Source organism: Podarcis filfolensis (assembly GCF_964270895.1).
Source record: "Podarcis filfolensis genome assembly, chromosome: Z".
Lineage (NCBI taxonomy): Eukaryota > Metazoa > Chordata > Lepidosauria > Squamata > Lacertidae > Podarcis > Podarcis filfolensis.
The window spans coordinates 2,254,830-2,270,890 of NC_139617.1; the positions used below are offsets into that span (position 1 = coordinate 2,254,830).

General features: G+C 46.4%; 2 protein-coding genes across 6 annotated transcripts in view; one reads left to right on the plus strand and one right to left on the minus strand.

Moving 5' to 3' along the window:
- Window positions 1–16,061, plus strand: part of KLHL13 (kelch like family member 13) — a 1,461,558-nt gene that overhangs the window by 1,239,722 nt on the left and 205,775 nt on the right. The window lies entirely within an intron of this gene.
- The window catches only part of DOCK11 (dedicator of cytokinesis 11), a 153,663-nt gene that overhangs the window by 105,563 nt on the left and 32,039 nt on the right, over window positions 1–16,061 (minus strand). For all 5 annotated transcript variants that reach the window (XM_083595334.1, XM_083595335.1, XM_083595336.1 and 2 more), the window contains exons 12-17: window positions 13,941–14,141; window positions 13,052–13,174; window positions 12,829–12,911; window positions 8,265–8,387; window positions 4,604–4,680; window positions 895–1,085 (exon numbers count right to left, since the gene is read on the minus strand). In XM_083595334.1, coding sequence (XP_083451460.1) covers window positions 895–1,085; window positions 4,604–4,680; window positions 8,265–8,387; window positions 12,829–12,911; window positions 13,052–13,174; window positions 13,941–14,141 — 798 coding nt within the window. The remainder of the gene's footprint in view (window positions 1–894; window positions 1,086–4,603; window positions 4,681–8,264; window positions 8,388–12,828; window positions 12,912–13,051; window positions 13,175–13,940; window positions 14,142–16,061) is intronic.

Here is a 16,061-nt window from a genome sequence, read left to right on the forward strand (position 1 = left end):
ATAGATTTTGTAAAATCTGCTAATCCTGTCTCTGCTTCCAAGGGTTTATGACAACCACCCCCAAACCTGGTACCCTCCTGGTGTTGCTGGACTACAGTTCCCATCAACCCTGACCATTGGTCATGCCAGCTGGAGCTGGAGGTTTTTTGAATTTTTTTAATGATTGTTTTTGGTGCCTTTATGATGTCAATAAGCAGGGAGTTCCAAAGTGTGGGTGCTGCCATTCAAAAATATTGATTTGTGGCACTTGTAACAGTGCCAGTTTTGCAGATTGATTGATTGGTTGAGTGAGCATATTTGGAGTAGGGTGATTATCTTACAGGAGCAAGCCAGAAGGAAACTACACAGAGCAAGCTGGAGTTAACTGTTTCTTAGCAAAAACATGATCTGCAAAGGAGTGTCAGGTCTGAGCCCAGCAACCCATATCTGCTGGTCTTGACCCCATGCAGCAGTTGCTGAGACTGAAGGTCCCCACCTTCCAACAGATGTCTAAGTCCCTTTCTCTCCAGGGTTTTCCCCACACAGAGCTTTGGAACATAGGAGAAAAGTCTCATCTTCAGGTCAGAGGGTTGTCCCTTGAAGAAATCAAGTTTTCCCGCAAGGGACTTTGCCTGGGAGAGGTAATCTGGCAGCAAAGGGTAGAAATGTTGCTTTGGGCCTCTTTCAAAACAAGTCGCTCACTTGGAGCTATCCATGGTGCTGCAAGTCCTGACCTGCCTTGCTGTGGCACCAGAACAGCACGGTCCAATACGACTGCATTTCCCCCATTCATTCCACAATGCGGTTCCACTCACTGCTCAATGCTACTGAACTGTTCTTCAGCTACATTTCAAACTTGCAAATATAAATAAATAAATAAATCTGTGGGCCTGGCTCTGTTGTTTTCAAGCTTACCTTGGCAAATGTTTTCTGGCTGTCATACTTCAAATGCAAAGGATAGACGTAGAGCTGGTTTTTGTAGATGGTGAAAGGGTAGCAGTACTTGGCGATCTCAGGGATAAACTCTTCCACTTCGACTGTAATGCTGTCATCCTGGCCCTGCATCTCAAAGGGCTTGATGGGAATGTAAGAGGCCGTGACACAGTCTAGAGGGGAAGCAAAGGCCGCAGGTAGGTATCTTGTTTTCACATAATGCAACAGCAAAAGAAAAGGTACCTTTAACTTGTGTCATATAGACCTTGTGAAGATGCAACATTTAACCATGGTTAGCTCCAGGCATGGTTTGTTACCTTAACCCTGATTAAGATTGCAAACCTATGGTGACTCAGCATATCAGCCTCCCCACTTCTTAGGACTTGTATAAGGAGACATTCACAATAACTACTTGTCACCCTGAAAGCAGGGAGATAGCTCTAACCACAGTTTACTTAGCATGTATATGATGCTTAACCAGAATCAGCAACAAGCATAGTTGCTGCCTTAACCCTAATTATGTTCATAGCCCAAACCAAGAGCAAAACCACAGCTTATGTTGCTGAACTGTGCTCAGCCCTCTGGAGAGCAAAGCACAGGAGGACATCAGGGAGACCATATTTCTGTGGATTTCTTCCCCTGCTAGCTCTGCATCAGACAGCCACAGCAATAAAAGTTATCACAGCTGTCTGGTAGCTTAATTTCCCTTTCATGGCTGAAGTCACCATACTAGCAAACAATGGTTAAAGCAGATTCCCTCTCTGCTTACAGAATAACTTGTGGGGACTAGCTGGTGTGTCTCTATATTATTATTATTATTATTATTATTATTATTATTATTATTAATTGAATATATATATGCCCTCTGGAGGCTCAGAAGAAAAGGAAGGAAAGGTAACCCAAGGCAATCCTATTTGTGCTGGTAAAAACAAAATCAAAGCAGGAGACTCACTGCTTATTATAAATGTATTTATAATCCAAGGCTGCTCAGAACCTGAGACCAGCGGCTGTGATTATTCTTGGACTTGCCCCTTGCCTGGCAGGCAGGCCGCTTCTATCTGGCCCAGGAAGACAAGGCCTGGATGAAAAGAGTTATAACCCTATAAGCAAGTATGAGGAATGGATATCAAACTTGCCATTTGGGTGCGGGGGAGGGAGGTATTTAGACAACATTTTAATTCAAATAGCAGCTCTCTGTCAGCAAACATATGTATTAATATGTATTGCAGGGGGTTGGAGTATATTATACTTGGGGTCCCTTCCAACTCTACAATTCTATGACTCTATGATAAAGACTAAAATTTATCCCATGCATCAGGATCCTGATGTTAGTTCAATACTGAAGCTCTGGTCACAACTAGACTGGCATTTCCTAAATCTGGGGAAGCCCCTACAATGGCTGGAATTCCTGCCTGAAATTCAAGTTCTATTTACATTATTCGGCTGGCCAGTTACGAGTGACCAGCCACAGATCATCTGGGCACCTCTTCCTAGAAGAATCATCATTGGAATTTGGACTTCCCTCCTTGTTCCCCTTTCCACCATTCACTGCCTTTTCCCCTTATCTGTGCTGTAGGGAAGGAAATGTGAAGTGCCAATCTGGAGCAAAAGACACTGAAACAAAATAAAATAAAATACAAAATAAAAGACACTTGAACAAAATAGATTAGGTGAAGGGCAAAAATTGTGGGATGTAAAACTGCTGTCAAGTACAACATTCCTACAGTGGACATGCTAGGGGATGTTTTGTCCCACTCAGGAGAAGACTTCCTGTTTCCTCCTGAGCTGGACAGACTTGAAGAGGGTGTGGTCTGTTTTACTAGCATGGAGGAGCACACAGCCTCCATGTTCGGATCCGTGTGTGTTCTCCATTGCTGTGTGTTTGGAGAAGTGACTGCTTAGTCGCAGTCACTTGGGACTCACTTCTTTATGGAATAGTTCTAGTTGTTATGTAACCCAAGCCTGCCTTCAGGGATAGGTCTGTGAACCTGAATGAATCTGTAAGTAAACTACTTTTATATTCACGTGAATCAGATTCTAGTGTTTCTTCTTTTTAAGAGGGATTAGAAGGGATTTTACCAGGAAGGAATCTTTAATAGTAAGACTCAGATGAGTCAGCAACAAGCTGATCGCTGCATAATTTTAAAAGGGGAATGTTTGGAACTTTGTTAGAATATGGAACTTGCTAGCGCAAGTTAGGAAGGATATCATTAAATAATATAGCCTCTCATCCCTCCCTAATCATCCCCACAAAAATCATTCCCTTGGAAGATAGTGAGCTAGTGTCTCCCACTAGCTATGGTCTTGGTCCTGAAGGGGTTTGTCTAAGAAAAGAAAACTACTCTTCCAAGTCCATTTCTTTAGCATTCGTATTGCTGTAAAAGCAAGTTTCTGAACTCAAGTTCCAACCTTGATAGCTGCTCCTTAATTGTTTAGTTGCTGAATCCAATAGGGACTTATCAAGCTCAAAACTATTCTAGTCCTGATGTACCTTCAAACCACCACTAGCTTCAGTTTCTTTGCTGGTAGTTCGTATCTGCGGGGCTACAGTCAGAATTCCTCTCTCCATTAACTTGACTAGTGTGCTGATTATTGTATTCACAGCCAGAAACTTCCTCTTCCAATGTGTTCATTCTGTGAAAGATTCCCTCCACTGTTTGTTTAGACAAGAGACCTTGGTCGTGTAGAAGTTCCCTTCTCCAGTTGCTGAGTCACAACAGTCCAGCAAATATTTCTGGGCTAAATTTGGCAATGGAGTTCTGGACCATTTATCTGAAGGACTGCAGGTCTATGCCTTGGCCCAGTATACCTGAAGCAGCATCTCCACCCCCATCGTTCAGCCCAGACACCGAGGTCCAGCTCTGAGGGCCTTCTGGCAGTCCCCTCACTGTGAGAAGCAAAGTTACAGGGAACCAGGCAAAGGGCCTTCTCAGTAGTGGCCCCCACCCTGTGGAACACCCTCCCACCAGATGTCAAAGAAATAAACAACTATCTGACTTTTAGAAGACATCTGAAGGCAGCCCTGCTTAGTTAAGCTTTTAATATTTGATGAATTATTGTATTTTAATATTTTGCTGGAAGCCACCCAGAGTGGCTGGGGAAACCCAGCCTGAAGGGCAGGGTATTATTATCATCATCATAATCACCATCATGATTATTATTATCATTATCATCATCATCAACAACAACAACATCATCATGTGGTAATTATGCTAAAATTGTTAAAACTGCAGACTACCCTTTGGGCAAGATGAAGTGACCAACCATTCCTTATCAGCTAAATGCTAAGCTGATATCTCAGTGCCTGCCCAGTTAAATTGTATGGCTTTTAAGCCCACATAAATGTAAAAGAGATAAAAACAGATATCCTCCTTGCCTGTATATTGCAATTAACACTGCTGAGCCAAATGACTTTAAAATTATTCAAAATAAAAACAAATTAAAACTAGAACAGACCGCAGAGCTCAAAGACAAGCAGACTTACTTGTCGCCATCTTCACCTGGAACCCCTAGTAATATTTGTGATGAAACTGTGAGAATTTTGGGAGAACCTGCAGGAAGTGTGTAGTGTGTCAGGGATTCTGAGACTTGGACTAGCAATATCATGCCTGAGAATGGGACCCAGCCTAGTGGACTGGGACTGTGTGTACTAAGGCCTTAAGGCAATTATTATTAAAAATTAGTTCCTTACTTGCAAATTCCAGTGGAATGCACTCTAGTGTAATATTCAATTGGCCGGGTATCACTTGGAGTTTTGTCTTTTCTGGTCTGCATGATAAAGAGGCAAGGAAATAAAGACAGAACAAAAAGTCAAGACAGAAACAGCACAAGACAGCTGGAAATAATTCAGGTGATTCTTTAGCCAGAGGACCAAATTAACCGAGTCCTCAATAAAGAACATTCAAAAACTTTGTCTTACATCAACGAACCCAGAGTACAGTGATCCCTCTAATCGCACAAGCAGAATCCCAAGAGAGCTGGTTCAGACCCTAATGCTCCCCATCTTCCAAATCATGTTTTGGCATTTTATGAATGAGCCTGCGGCTGACGTGCTCCCTCGCCCCTCCCTTTGAGAACTCTGGTTCTTGCCGATCGCATGGTTGGCGGTTCGAATCCCCGTGGCGGGGTGAGCTCCCGTCGTTTGGTCCCAGCTCCTGCCCACCTAGCAGTTCGAAAGCACCCTTAAGTGCAAGTAGATAAATAGGTACCGCTTTATAGCGGTAAGGTAAACGGCGTTTCCGTGTGCTGCTCTGGTGCCGGTTCGCCAGAGCAGCTTCGTCACGCTGGCCACGTGACCCGGAAGTGTCTGCGGACAACGCTGGCTCCCGGCCTCTTAAGTGAGATGGGCGCACAACCCTAGAGTCTGACAAGACTGGCCCGTACAGGCAGGGGTACCTTTACCTTTTTATTTTGTGCCTATAATGGCACCAATAGTTTGTTCTCAATTAGAGGTAGCCAATATGCATCCCTCCCATCATCCCTGACCACTGGTTATGTTGGCTCGCGCTGATGGGAGTTGTAGTCCAACAGTTGTAGTGCATCTGGAGGGGGAAATGTTCAAACTGACTTTTCTAAAAGTCCAGCTCTTGGGTCAGGTGGATGAAAACAAAAACAACTGGGGGGGAAATACCCTGGCCTCCTGCCTAATGAATCTGTAGTAAAGAAGACCCATTTCTGGCTGAGGGGGTCAAGCTGTGCCTGGGCTGGGTCATCCTGAGGATCCTGTGATGAAACTGTCATTGCCTTATCGCAGGAGCTTGTCAGGCTTTGTTGTTGTTGTTTAGTCGTTTAGTCGTGTCCGACTCTTCGTGACCCCCTGGACCAGAGCACGCCAGGCACTCCTGTCTTCCACTGCCTCCCGCAGTTTGGTCAAACTCATGCTGGTAGCTTCGAGAACACTGTCCAACCATCTCGTCCTCTGTCGTCCCCTTCTCCTTGTGCCCTCCATCTTTCCCAAAATCAGGGTCTTTTCCAGGGAGTCTTCTCTTCTCATGAGGGGGCCAAAGTATTGGAGCCTCAGCTTCACAATCTGTCCTTCCAGTGAGCGCTCAGGGCTAATTTCCTTAAGAATGGATGCGTTTGATCTTCTTGCAGTCCATGGGACTCTCTCGAGCACCATGGGTCTCCTCCAGCACCATAATTCAAAAGCATCAATTCTTCGGCGATCAGCCTTCTTTATGGTCCAGCTCTCACTTCCATACATCACTACTGGGAAAACCATGGCTTTAACTATACGGACCTTTGTTGGCAAGGTGATGTCTCTGCTTTTTAGGATGCTGTCTAGGTTTGCCATCGCCTTTCTCCCAAGGAGCAGGCGTCTTTTAATTTCGTGACTGCAGTCACCATCTGCAGTGATCAGGGAGCCCAAGAAAGTAAAATCTCTCACTGCCTCCATTTCTTCCTCTTCTATTTGCCAGGAGGTGATGGGACCAGTGGCCATGATCTTCGTTTTTTTGATGTTGAGCTTCAGACCATATTTTGCGCTCTCCTCTTTCACCCTCAATAAAAGGTTCTTTAATTCTTCCTCACTTTCTGCCATCAAAGTTGTGTCATCTGCATATCTGAGGTTGTTGATATTTCTTCCAGCGATCTTAATTCCGGCTTGGGATTCATCCAGCCCTGCCTTTCGCATGATGAATTCTGCATATAAGTTAAATAAGCAGGGAGACAATATACAGCCTTGCCGTATTCCTTTCCCAATTTTGAACCAATCAGTTGTTCCATATCCAGTTCTAACTGTAGCTTCTTGTCCCACATAGAGATTTCTCAGGAGACAGATGAGGTGATCAGGCACTCCCATTTCTTTAAGAACTTGCCATAGTTTGCTGTGGTCAACACAATCAAAGGCTTTTGTATAGTCAATGAAGCAGAAGTAGATGTCTTTCTGGAACTCTCTAGCTTTCTCCATAATCCAGCGTATGTTTGCAATTTGGTCTCTGGTTCCTCTGCCTCTTCGAAATCCAGCTTGCACTTCTGGGAGTTCTCGGTCCACATACTGCTTAAGCCTGCCTTGTAGTGTCATGCTTTACTCACACCTTATCTCCCTGGCACTCTGGCTTTCTATGTGCAGGGATTCTTCTGGTAGGGAGGAGGAGTATCCTGTCACATGAGTACAGTGGTACCTCTGGTTACGCACTTAATTCGTTCCAGAGGTCCATTCTTAACCTGAAACTGTTCTTAACCTGAAGCACCACTTTAGCCAACGGGGCCTCCTGCCGCCGCTGCGCCACCGCTGCACGATTTCCGTTCTCATCCTGAAGCAAAGTTCTTAACCCGAGGGTTAGCGGAGTCTGTAACCTGAAGCGTCTGTAACCTGAAGCGTCTGTAACCCAAGGTACCACTGTATCCCAGGGAGGGCTAGGCCAGCATTGGATGTGTGACCTGTGAATGGTGTGGGGATCAGCTTTGGATTTCTGAAGGTGAGCCTGTTGCTGGGTGATGCCCAGTTGGCACTGAGTCCATGGCCAAGTGGGTTCTGCCTGGTGATGGTTCCCCACTTTGCCCTGCCCAGCAAAGTGAACCTGTCCCTCTTTATTAACTTTCAGGAGGAATTTAAAAATGTCCCTGTCTATCCAGGCATTTGGTGGCTGGAAAACACTGCTTCCTAGCAGCCAGGAAATTCACAGCTTTGAGAGTATGTGAACATTTTCAGCTGCTTTAAATATGTTGATATTTTATTTTTAACTGTAAACTAAAGGACCCCTGGACAGTGAAGTCTAGTCAAATTCGACTATGGGGTGCAGTGCTCATCTCCACGTTCAGGCCAAGGGAGCCGGCGTTTGTCCACAGACAGCTTTCCGTGTCATGTGGCCAGCAGGACTAAACCATTTCTGGTGCAATGGGACACTGTGATGAGTGGTAGTGCCTGTAAAACACTGTGCCCTCTGGCACTCGTTTCCATAAATTTACCTTTCTGCCACAGCAGTACCTATTTATCTACTCACATTGGTATGCTATTGAACTTCCAGGATGGCAGGAGCTGGTACAAAGCAGCAGGAGCTCACCCCGTCATGCGGATTTGAACTGCCAACCTTCTGATCAGCAAGCCCAAGAGACTCAGTGGTTTAGACCACAGCGCCACCTGCTCCCTTTACCTTTACCCTGTACTGCTTTAATGCTGATATGTTTGCCACCCTGGGTTCCTTTAGGATGGAGGGAGAGATATAAATTTATTTATTAAATAAATAAAGTGTTCCAACCCGATTCTGAAATTCTGCACTCCTCACTCTTCCATTAGATAACACAAACAAATCTGGCAATGCCTAGATTCAAAGATAGGAACATCCTCTCCAGACCCATCTCCCCTTTACAACGGTTTACAGATCCTTGCCCATCTGGCAGCTGACACTTACTTCTTGTACTCTGCCAACAACTTCATGAGATCCTCAGCAGAGAGTTTGCTGCTGTCTTGCTTATAGATGGGGGAGAACTTCCCTTCAAGGTCCAAGGTGCCCTGGGAGTCTTTGAAGACAGGTCTGGGGAATGGCAAAAGGAAAGCAGAAGGCGCGTGAGGCTGCACAATGCATTGATATTTTGCCCTCCCTTAATATTCCCAACAGTGCCTTTCCTGTGAGATCAGAGCAATGCTTTTGAGGCTTCCCGTTTCCGGGAAAATACGGCTTAAAAGAGAACATGCTGGAAGATCAGAGGGAGGAGACAATGGTGCAGGGCCTTTGAAGTGGTGGCTCCCCATCTGTGGATGTTCTCCCTAGCGAGGTCCACCTGGTGCCTTTTTGTGGACATATTTTCAGCACCAGGAAAAGAATTACCTTTTCCTATCAGGCTTTTGGCAGACTGAGATGATGTTGTTTTGTTACTAGTGTGCTGCCAAAGCTTCCTGTGGCTTTTAGAGGGGTTGTTTTAATGACATGATGTGTTTATGTTGATGCTTTAAAACATGCAAGTTGCTTGAAGACCTTTAGGTTGAGAAGCTATTTAAAAGTCTCAATAATAGTAATAATAATAGAACAGACATGGGGAACTTGCAAAAAACCCCTTCAGATGTTGCTGGACTCCAACTCCCATGAGTCACAGACTGCAGAGCCATTGGCAAAGCCCAGAAACATCTAGGGGGGCACAGGTTCCCCATCCTTTTGTGATCATTCGACTGTACTTTTCAGGCAGAGTGTATCTGGCTCTGCCAGAGACCTCCTAGGCTTGAGGTCACTTTGGTGCTGCTAACACAGCAAAAACAACGCAGGGCAGGGGGTGGGGGCAGGGGGGGAGCCGTTATGAGTTACCAATCTCTGCAGCCACAGCTGGTGTTCCAATTCTCCACTGGTTTAACTTTGCCACTGGAGCTGAACTCCGTTCTTTTTTTGAGACAGATGGATACCAACTAGAGTCCTGTTGCTTTAGGTGAAATTTTTGCTTTCAAGCCACTAGGGGTCAGGCTCTTCCTAAAAGTACCCTCGGCTAGGCTACACTTGGTTTACTAATAAACTAAATAATAATAATAATAATAATAATAATAATAATAATAATAATAATAATAATTTATTATTATTTCTACCCTGCCCATCTGGCTGGGTTTCCCCAGCCACTCTGGGCAGCTTTCAACAGAACATTAAAAACAAAATAAAACTTCAAATATTAAAAGCTTCCCTAAACAGGGCTGCCTTCAGATGTCTTCTAAAAGTCTGCTAGTTGTTTTTCTCTTTGACATCTGGTGGGAGGCCGTTCCACAGGGCAGGCGCCACTACCGAGAAGGCCCTCTGCCTGGCTCCCTGTAACTTGGCTTCTTGCAGGGAGGGAACCGCCAGAAGGCCCTCGGTGCTGGACCTCAGTGCCCGGGCTGAACGATGGGGGTGGAGACGCTCCTTCAGGTATACTGGACCGAGGCCATTTAGGGCTTTCAAGGTCAGCACCAACACTTTAAATTGTGCTCAGAAATGTACTGGGAGCCAGTGTAGGTCTTTCGAGACCTAAAGGGCTTTGCATACAGGGCTGCACTACCTAAATACCTTGTTCATGCTCTGCTGTATCTTGGCAAATGTGCCCCCAAAGAAACCACTATCATCAGCTGGAAAGCCCTGATAGTTCTTTGTGCTCAAAGAAAGCAAAAATATCCACCTCTGAAGATGCCTAGAGCAATTCTGCTCAGCTGGAGCTGAGCTGGTAGCTGCCAGATGTTATGGGCTGCATTTCATGGCAGTCCCAGATAGCCCAGCTGTAGCCCAGAAATACCTGGGCAGCCAGAGGTTCCCCACATCTGGGCTTAATCGTCAGGGCCACTAAAGGCAGAAGGTGCCAGTCCTCATGATTAAGGGGCACAAACTTAGAAATGGGTTTTTACTAAGGAAATACACAGAGATCGGGAAGAAACACTGAAAATTTAAGCGTACGTTCAAGCCGCTCCTCTAGGGCGAAGTTCAATAGTGGAGCAACTGCCTTGCATGCAGAAGGGCCCAGGTAAAATCCGCAACATAACCTGAAAATCTGGAGAGCTGCTGTCGGTCAGTGCAGGCAAAACTGAGCTTGATAGGTCCCACTCAGTGTAAGCTCCCTATGTTTCTGTGTTCATTCACCTTCCCTGCAGCCAACCTGCCTCTCAGCTGGATTACCATTCCATGACCTCCTCACACTTTCATCAACCTGGTGCCCTCTACCTTGAGGGGCTCCATCTTCCCCCATCCAGGACAGCTGATGGGAGCTGGGAGTCCAAAACATGTAGACAAGACCAGGTTGGGGAAAGCTGATGTGTAAGGGCCACCTTGTAAGAGCAGCCCCCAAGATCATTTTCTGAATTTCTACACCTCCAGCACTATAAAGGCAGGAACCTCCCTATTCCCCACTCTGAGTCCTGCAATGAGCTCAAACTCTAGAACAATTAAAACAGTAAAGCCCCATGCAGCTTAGGCCCAGGCTATCTGAAAGACCGTATTCTCCCATGTAAAACTTTCCATGCTCTGAGATCTTCAGGGGAGGCCCATCTCACAGTTTCACCCCTCTCCCATGAACGCTTGGTAAGGACGTGACGGAGGGCCTTCTTGGTGGCTGCTCCCAGACTTCTCAGCTCCCTTCCTGGAGAAGCTTAGACTGGCTCCCTCCTTCTTGTCCTTCTGCTGACAGGTAAAGCCTGTTTCATTCTGTCAGGCTCTTGGGAACTGACTGCATTTGGTGGTTTTTTGGGGGGGTTTTAAGGAAAGGGCTTTTAAGAGTGCTGTACTGTTTTTACTATCAGTTTTTAAATAGATGTTTTTAATACTGTCTTAATTCTATTAGAAGTTAATTACTTTTTAATTATTATATTTTATATGCTTTTAGTGTTTTATTAGTGGTTTTTTTAATTTGTGTAAGCTGCCTGGAGTCCCAGTCTGGGGAAAAGGTAGCAACGACAACCCCCTGTCCTCTGGGAAGAGAGGCACCTTGTTTGGCCACATAAATTTAAATGCCCCGTGGAAATCCATGCGTCCAAGAATATGCAGGAGGTCAGTTTGTCATTACAGCTCTGAGCCTGGCATTTTTCCAGACTTCACTATTAATTGGTCAGGTGTGCTCCCTGCCTGCCCCCAATTCTTTTCTTTTTTCAGGCCAAAAGATCAAATTGCAATTAAATTATAAGACTTGCAGGCATTCAATATTCAGCATCTTTTACAAACAGCTGCTGTGAGAACCGTGGCACAGATGAAGCTGGGCATGTGGCCGTGAAGAAGAAGAAGAAGAAGAAGAAGAAGAAGAAGAAGAAGAAGTGTCAAGGAAGCACCAGGCAGAGCCTTTCAGAAGGAAGTTCAACTGGTTGGGACTTGAGCAGGCAGCATTCTGCTTGGGAGTCTTCTAGAAGACTCCTTTAAAACACTGAACAAATGAGGATATGGAAAGATCTTCCTTTGGCCTTATTCTAGACCCAGCAGGTAATACTGGGTGCTGCCTGAGGAAGGAGACTTCTGGGAGAAAGAACATTATCAGGAGAATTCTTGGGTAGGGAGAAAAGATGCTCCCAGAACCAAACATCTGGTGCAACACAGTTTGAGGAAGAGGTGGAGAACCATTTTGGCACCATGAGCCAGATTCTTGTCAGGATCGGCCTCATGGGCCAAATTTGACAGGTGGGTGGAGCCGCCTGCCTGTCAATAACTCGGTGTCACAATAACATCAGGCACAAGGTGCTTCGAAGAAGGTCTGAAGTCAGGGCTTCAAAGCACATTGCAAGATGCTACTGAAACAACGCTTTCTCGCGCCCCTTCATTCCAGCAGGGGATTCTGATGCAAACCTCTTCCTGAACAAAAGGATTCTGCTGCTTCAGATGGGTGTGCCCCTGTTCCCTGAAGGGAAGAGATGCACGTACTGCCAATGCAATAACCAACCCCACCCATCCGATGACATTGTGCATCCTGTCAGCTGGTGGGCAGGGGAGTGTGGTTTCCAGGGAAAAGGCCTCGTGAACCAACTTGGACCCCCTGGTGGGCCAAGTCTGGCTTGCAGGCCAGAGGTTCCCCACCCCAATCTGAAGTATGGGTGCAATCCCAGCTGCAGTTTCAGCCAACCCTGCCCAAGCCCTTCAAATCCTCTGCAGCAAACCCTCTCTGTGGCACAACAACATTGCTTGAACCCTACCCTTTCCACTTGCTAGGATATGCACTGGGGCGTGCAACCTTTCATAGTCCACATTCCCCTTGGGGCAACTGTCCAGGTTTGGCAGGGCTAGAGTTTAAAGTGGTCAGAGCAATGGATATGCATTTTACCCTTGTCTAGTTTCTACATTCACTCAAGCACCCCTCTTTATTCTACATCTAGGCAAGCAGGATGCATTATCAGAGTCCAGTGAGATATTCCAGCCAGTGAGAAGGATGTGAAGTGAGACTAGGGAGAGTGTTTGGACAGCCAGACAGGAAGGGCTCAAGGGCTGCATTTGTTCTGCAGGCCTGGGGTTTCCCAACCAGAGGCAGCAAAGTCAAGCAAACACACAGACTGACCTGGCAGCCCAAGCAAAGGGCATCCTGTATTGGCCAAGGCGGCTGCACACCAGTTTTGCCACCTTGTGGACCTTCTGAGCAGTCTGTAAGGCAAGGAACAAGGCAGAGGTGTGGATTTAAGTCAAAACAAAAACAAAGTCTTGAAAACCCCAAAGTAATAAAAGATGGAAGCTCTTTCGAGTCCTACAGCATTACGATTTCACCTAGTTGTGGCTCAACGTACCTTTGTGGGATCGGAGGTCTTGATGTAGGGGTCCACAGAGTGTGTGATGCTTCCTTGGAGCACCTTCTCCACCCGAGCAACAAGGAAAATCTCTGGGTGTGGGTTTGTCACAGAGAAGATCCCCTTGACACAGAAAAGGAGCAGAGTGTGAGGTCCTAGAAGCAACACAGTTCTGTGGACAAAGGCACAAAACAGGCTGCGCAGATCTGCTCCGTTGGGGAGGAGCCACCTGGCAACTCAACAGAGCACAGCTACATATGCTGGGCAGTAGAGTGAGATATTTCAGGGAGGTGCAGCCCAGTGCCCAAAGAGGAAGGAGAAAGGAAGTGGGATGATTAGGCTGGAGTGATTAAGCCCACCAGAAAAAAAGGAGGCTGGTTATATGATTGCCTGAAAAGACACAGCAACACTTCTCTATTTGACCAGGGAATTGTGGCCAATGGTGGTATTCAGTTCTCAGTGGTGATGCCTGCAATGTGCAAGGCCCTCCGGTCAAACGTCAAGGAAATAATCAACTATCTGACTTTTAGAAGACATCTGAAGGCAGGCAGCCCTCTTTGGGGAAGTTTTTACTATGATTTAATTTGTTGGAAGCCGCCCAGAGTGGCTGGGGCAACCCAGTCAGACAGACAGCATATTAACAACAACAACAACAACAATTCAGGTTGTGCATTACACCAAACTTTTCTTCCATAAAGTAGCCAGGAATGAACACACATCCACCTTCCTGGAGGCCAATCTGGTGTCGGGAGATGCCCACCCCCCTTGCTGAAACCAGCCCAGCCCTAAAAAGTTCAGCATCACCACCCTGAAGCTCCAATGTGCATTTGTTCATAGCCAGATTGTTTTTATCCATCCTCTGACATGCATAAAACAGTGAGTTCCTTACTTGCTTTACATAGCGCAAGCAGGATTCAGGTATTCCATGAAGAAAGTGGCTGCTAGCACTGTTGTTCTTGGAGTCCTGGGCAGAAGCATTGGGCAGCATCTCCCGTACAGGCAAGGGGTTCAGGTCCACATGGAAATCAGCTGAAATCTTGCAACAGCTTTTCAAATCAAACAGGGCAAGGCTGAGAAAGAATGGCTCCACCTGGATATTGGAAAAGAAACGGCCACATTTATTTACGTTTATTTACGTTATTTATGCATCTACAACTTCTAAAGAACTGCCATCTCCTATACAAAGTTGTCGATTAAATTGAGGGACTGAGGCTATTTTCTGGGTGCCTTTGGAGGTTGGGGGTTAGCAATGGAAGAAAGAGCATAAGAAGGGGAAAAGGCTCATCTCGTCCAACATCCTGCTCCCACTGTGGCGACATAGGATGCCTGTAGGAAACCAGCAAGCAGAAACTAAATGCCAGAGCACCCACTCCCCTCTCCTGCATTTTCAGGATTCAGAAGACCCCAAAAGCAGAGCAGAGCCCTCCGTGTAAGAAACCATTCACAGCCTTAGCCTCTGTGAATTTGTCCAGCCCTCTTTTAAAGTCATCCAAGTTGGTGGCCATAGATTCCTATGAAAGTGAGAAAGGAACTTGAGGACAAACAAGCACTTTGACGAAGGGAGAGAAGAAAGCTGAATTGGGGGAGCTCTTCGCTTCCCTCAAGTGAAGAGCTCCCCCAATTCTTGCCTTTGATCACAAGGTGGTGCTAAACTCTCACTGAAACTCCCCTACAGCATCACAATAATTTTTGTTGGCATCTGTCTGTGTTGAGAGACAATGGAGTGCACCTCTGGGGCTGAAGTCAAACCACTGTGTGAGCAGCACCTAGGGTGCAAGCCTGTGAAGTGTGTATAGAGGTCCTGGGTTGCTCAGATGACAAGACCCCCCTCACGGTCTCACTGATGTGGTCCAAAAGGAAGAAGAGCAATACCTTTGGCTCTGGAGTAGCGGGAAGGAGGTGTACCAGGTACCACCCAACCGTTGCTGGGACGCCACTCTGGATTTGTGGAGGGTTCTCTCCTTAGCCTTTACTTTTCCCAAAGATAGCCCACAAGGCAGCAGACATTTATGTTGGACCAGAGCTTCCCATCTCCTAGATGGGCTCCCTTCCCAGGCGGACGAGCCCCATCTGTCTCTCACTTCCCTCTACAGCACATGCACAAACCACCTTCTTGACTGTTGGACCCACTTATCCATTCAATCTGCCAGAGCCTGCCTTCGCATGCAAGGAAGTCCCTAATTCATTGAGGGTTGGAGACCAATAGGCTCCCCTCACCTGATTTAGCCAGCTAGTTGAAGTTGTTCCCCGGTTGTGACCATTGTCACATGCAGGGTGGGGACCAAAGATGGCCAAGCTACCCCAGAAGGAAAAGGATGCGGCCCCCAGCAGAGGTACTACCTCTCCCCATCACCAATAAATACCAATTCGCTGAAAAGAGGGAATTGTACAAATATGGCAGGTGGGGATAATGGATAGCATTAGTGGTGGCAAGAAAGACATTGCCTCCCCACATCCCTCCCTGCCTGTTTTTAAAAAGCAGAAAAAGACCCCTCTCATATGACCACAAGAAGAGCCTGGCTGCTGGATCAGGCCAAGGACCCATTATCCATCCAGCGTCCGTTTTTCTCAGGGGCCAACCAGATGCTCATTATGAGAAGCCCACAATCGGGACCTTCTGGCTTTGAAATGCGTCTTGCTTGGTGCCCAATCGTATCTTTTTGGCGAATGCTGATTATTTTCACACCAGCTTAACAAAATTAATTTGATTGCTAGTTTTAGCTATCTCTTGAATTGTTTAGTAGGTTGTTTCTATTGTTACACACATTCTAGCTATTTTCGCAGCCTGTTCTGTGAGCTGCAACATTGAAGAGCAGGGACTACCTGTCTTAACTGAGTGACCCGGCGGGTGCCCTCCTCATGCTGTTGGACTACAACACCCATCATTCCTGACTGTCAGCCATGCTGCCTGGGTCTGGAGGGAGATGGAGATGTGTAAGGGCCACAGTTTAACAACCCCTGGTTGAAATTAATATAGCTGACTACATGGAAGACTTCAGCAGATAATTTC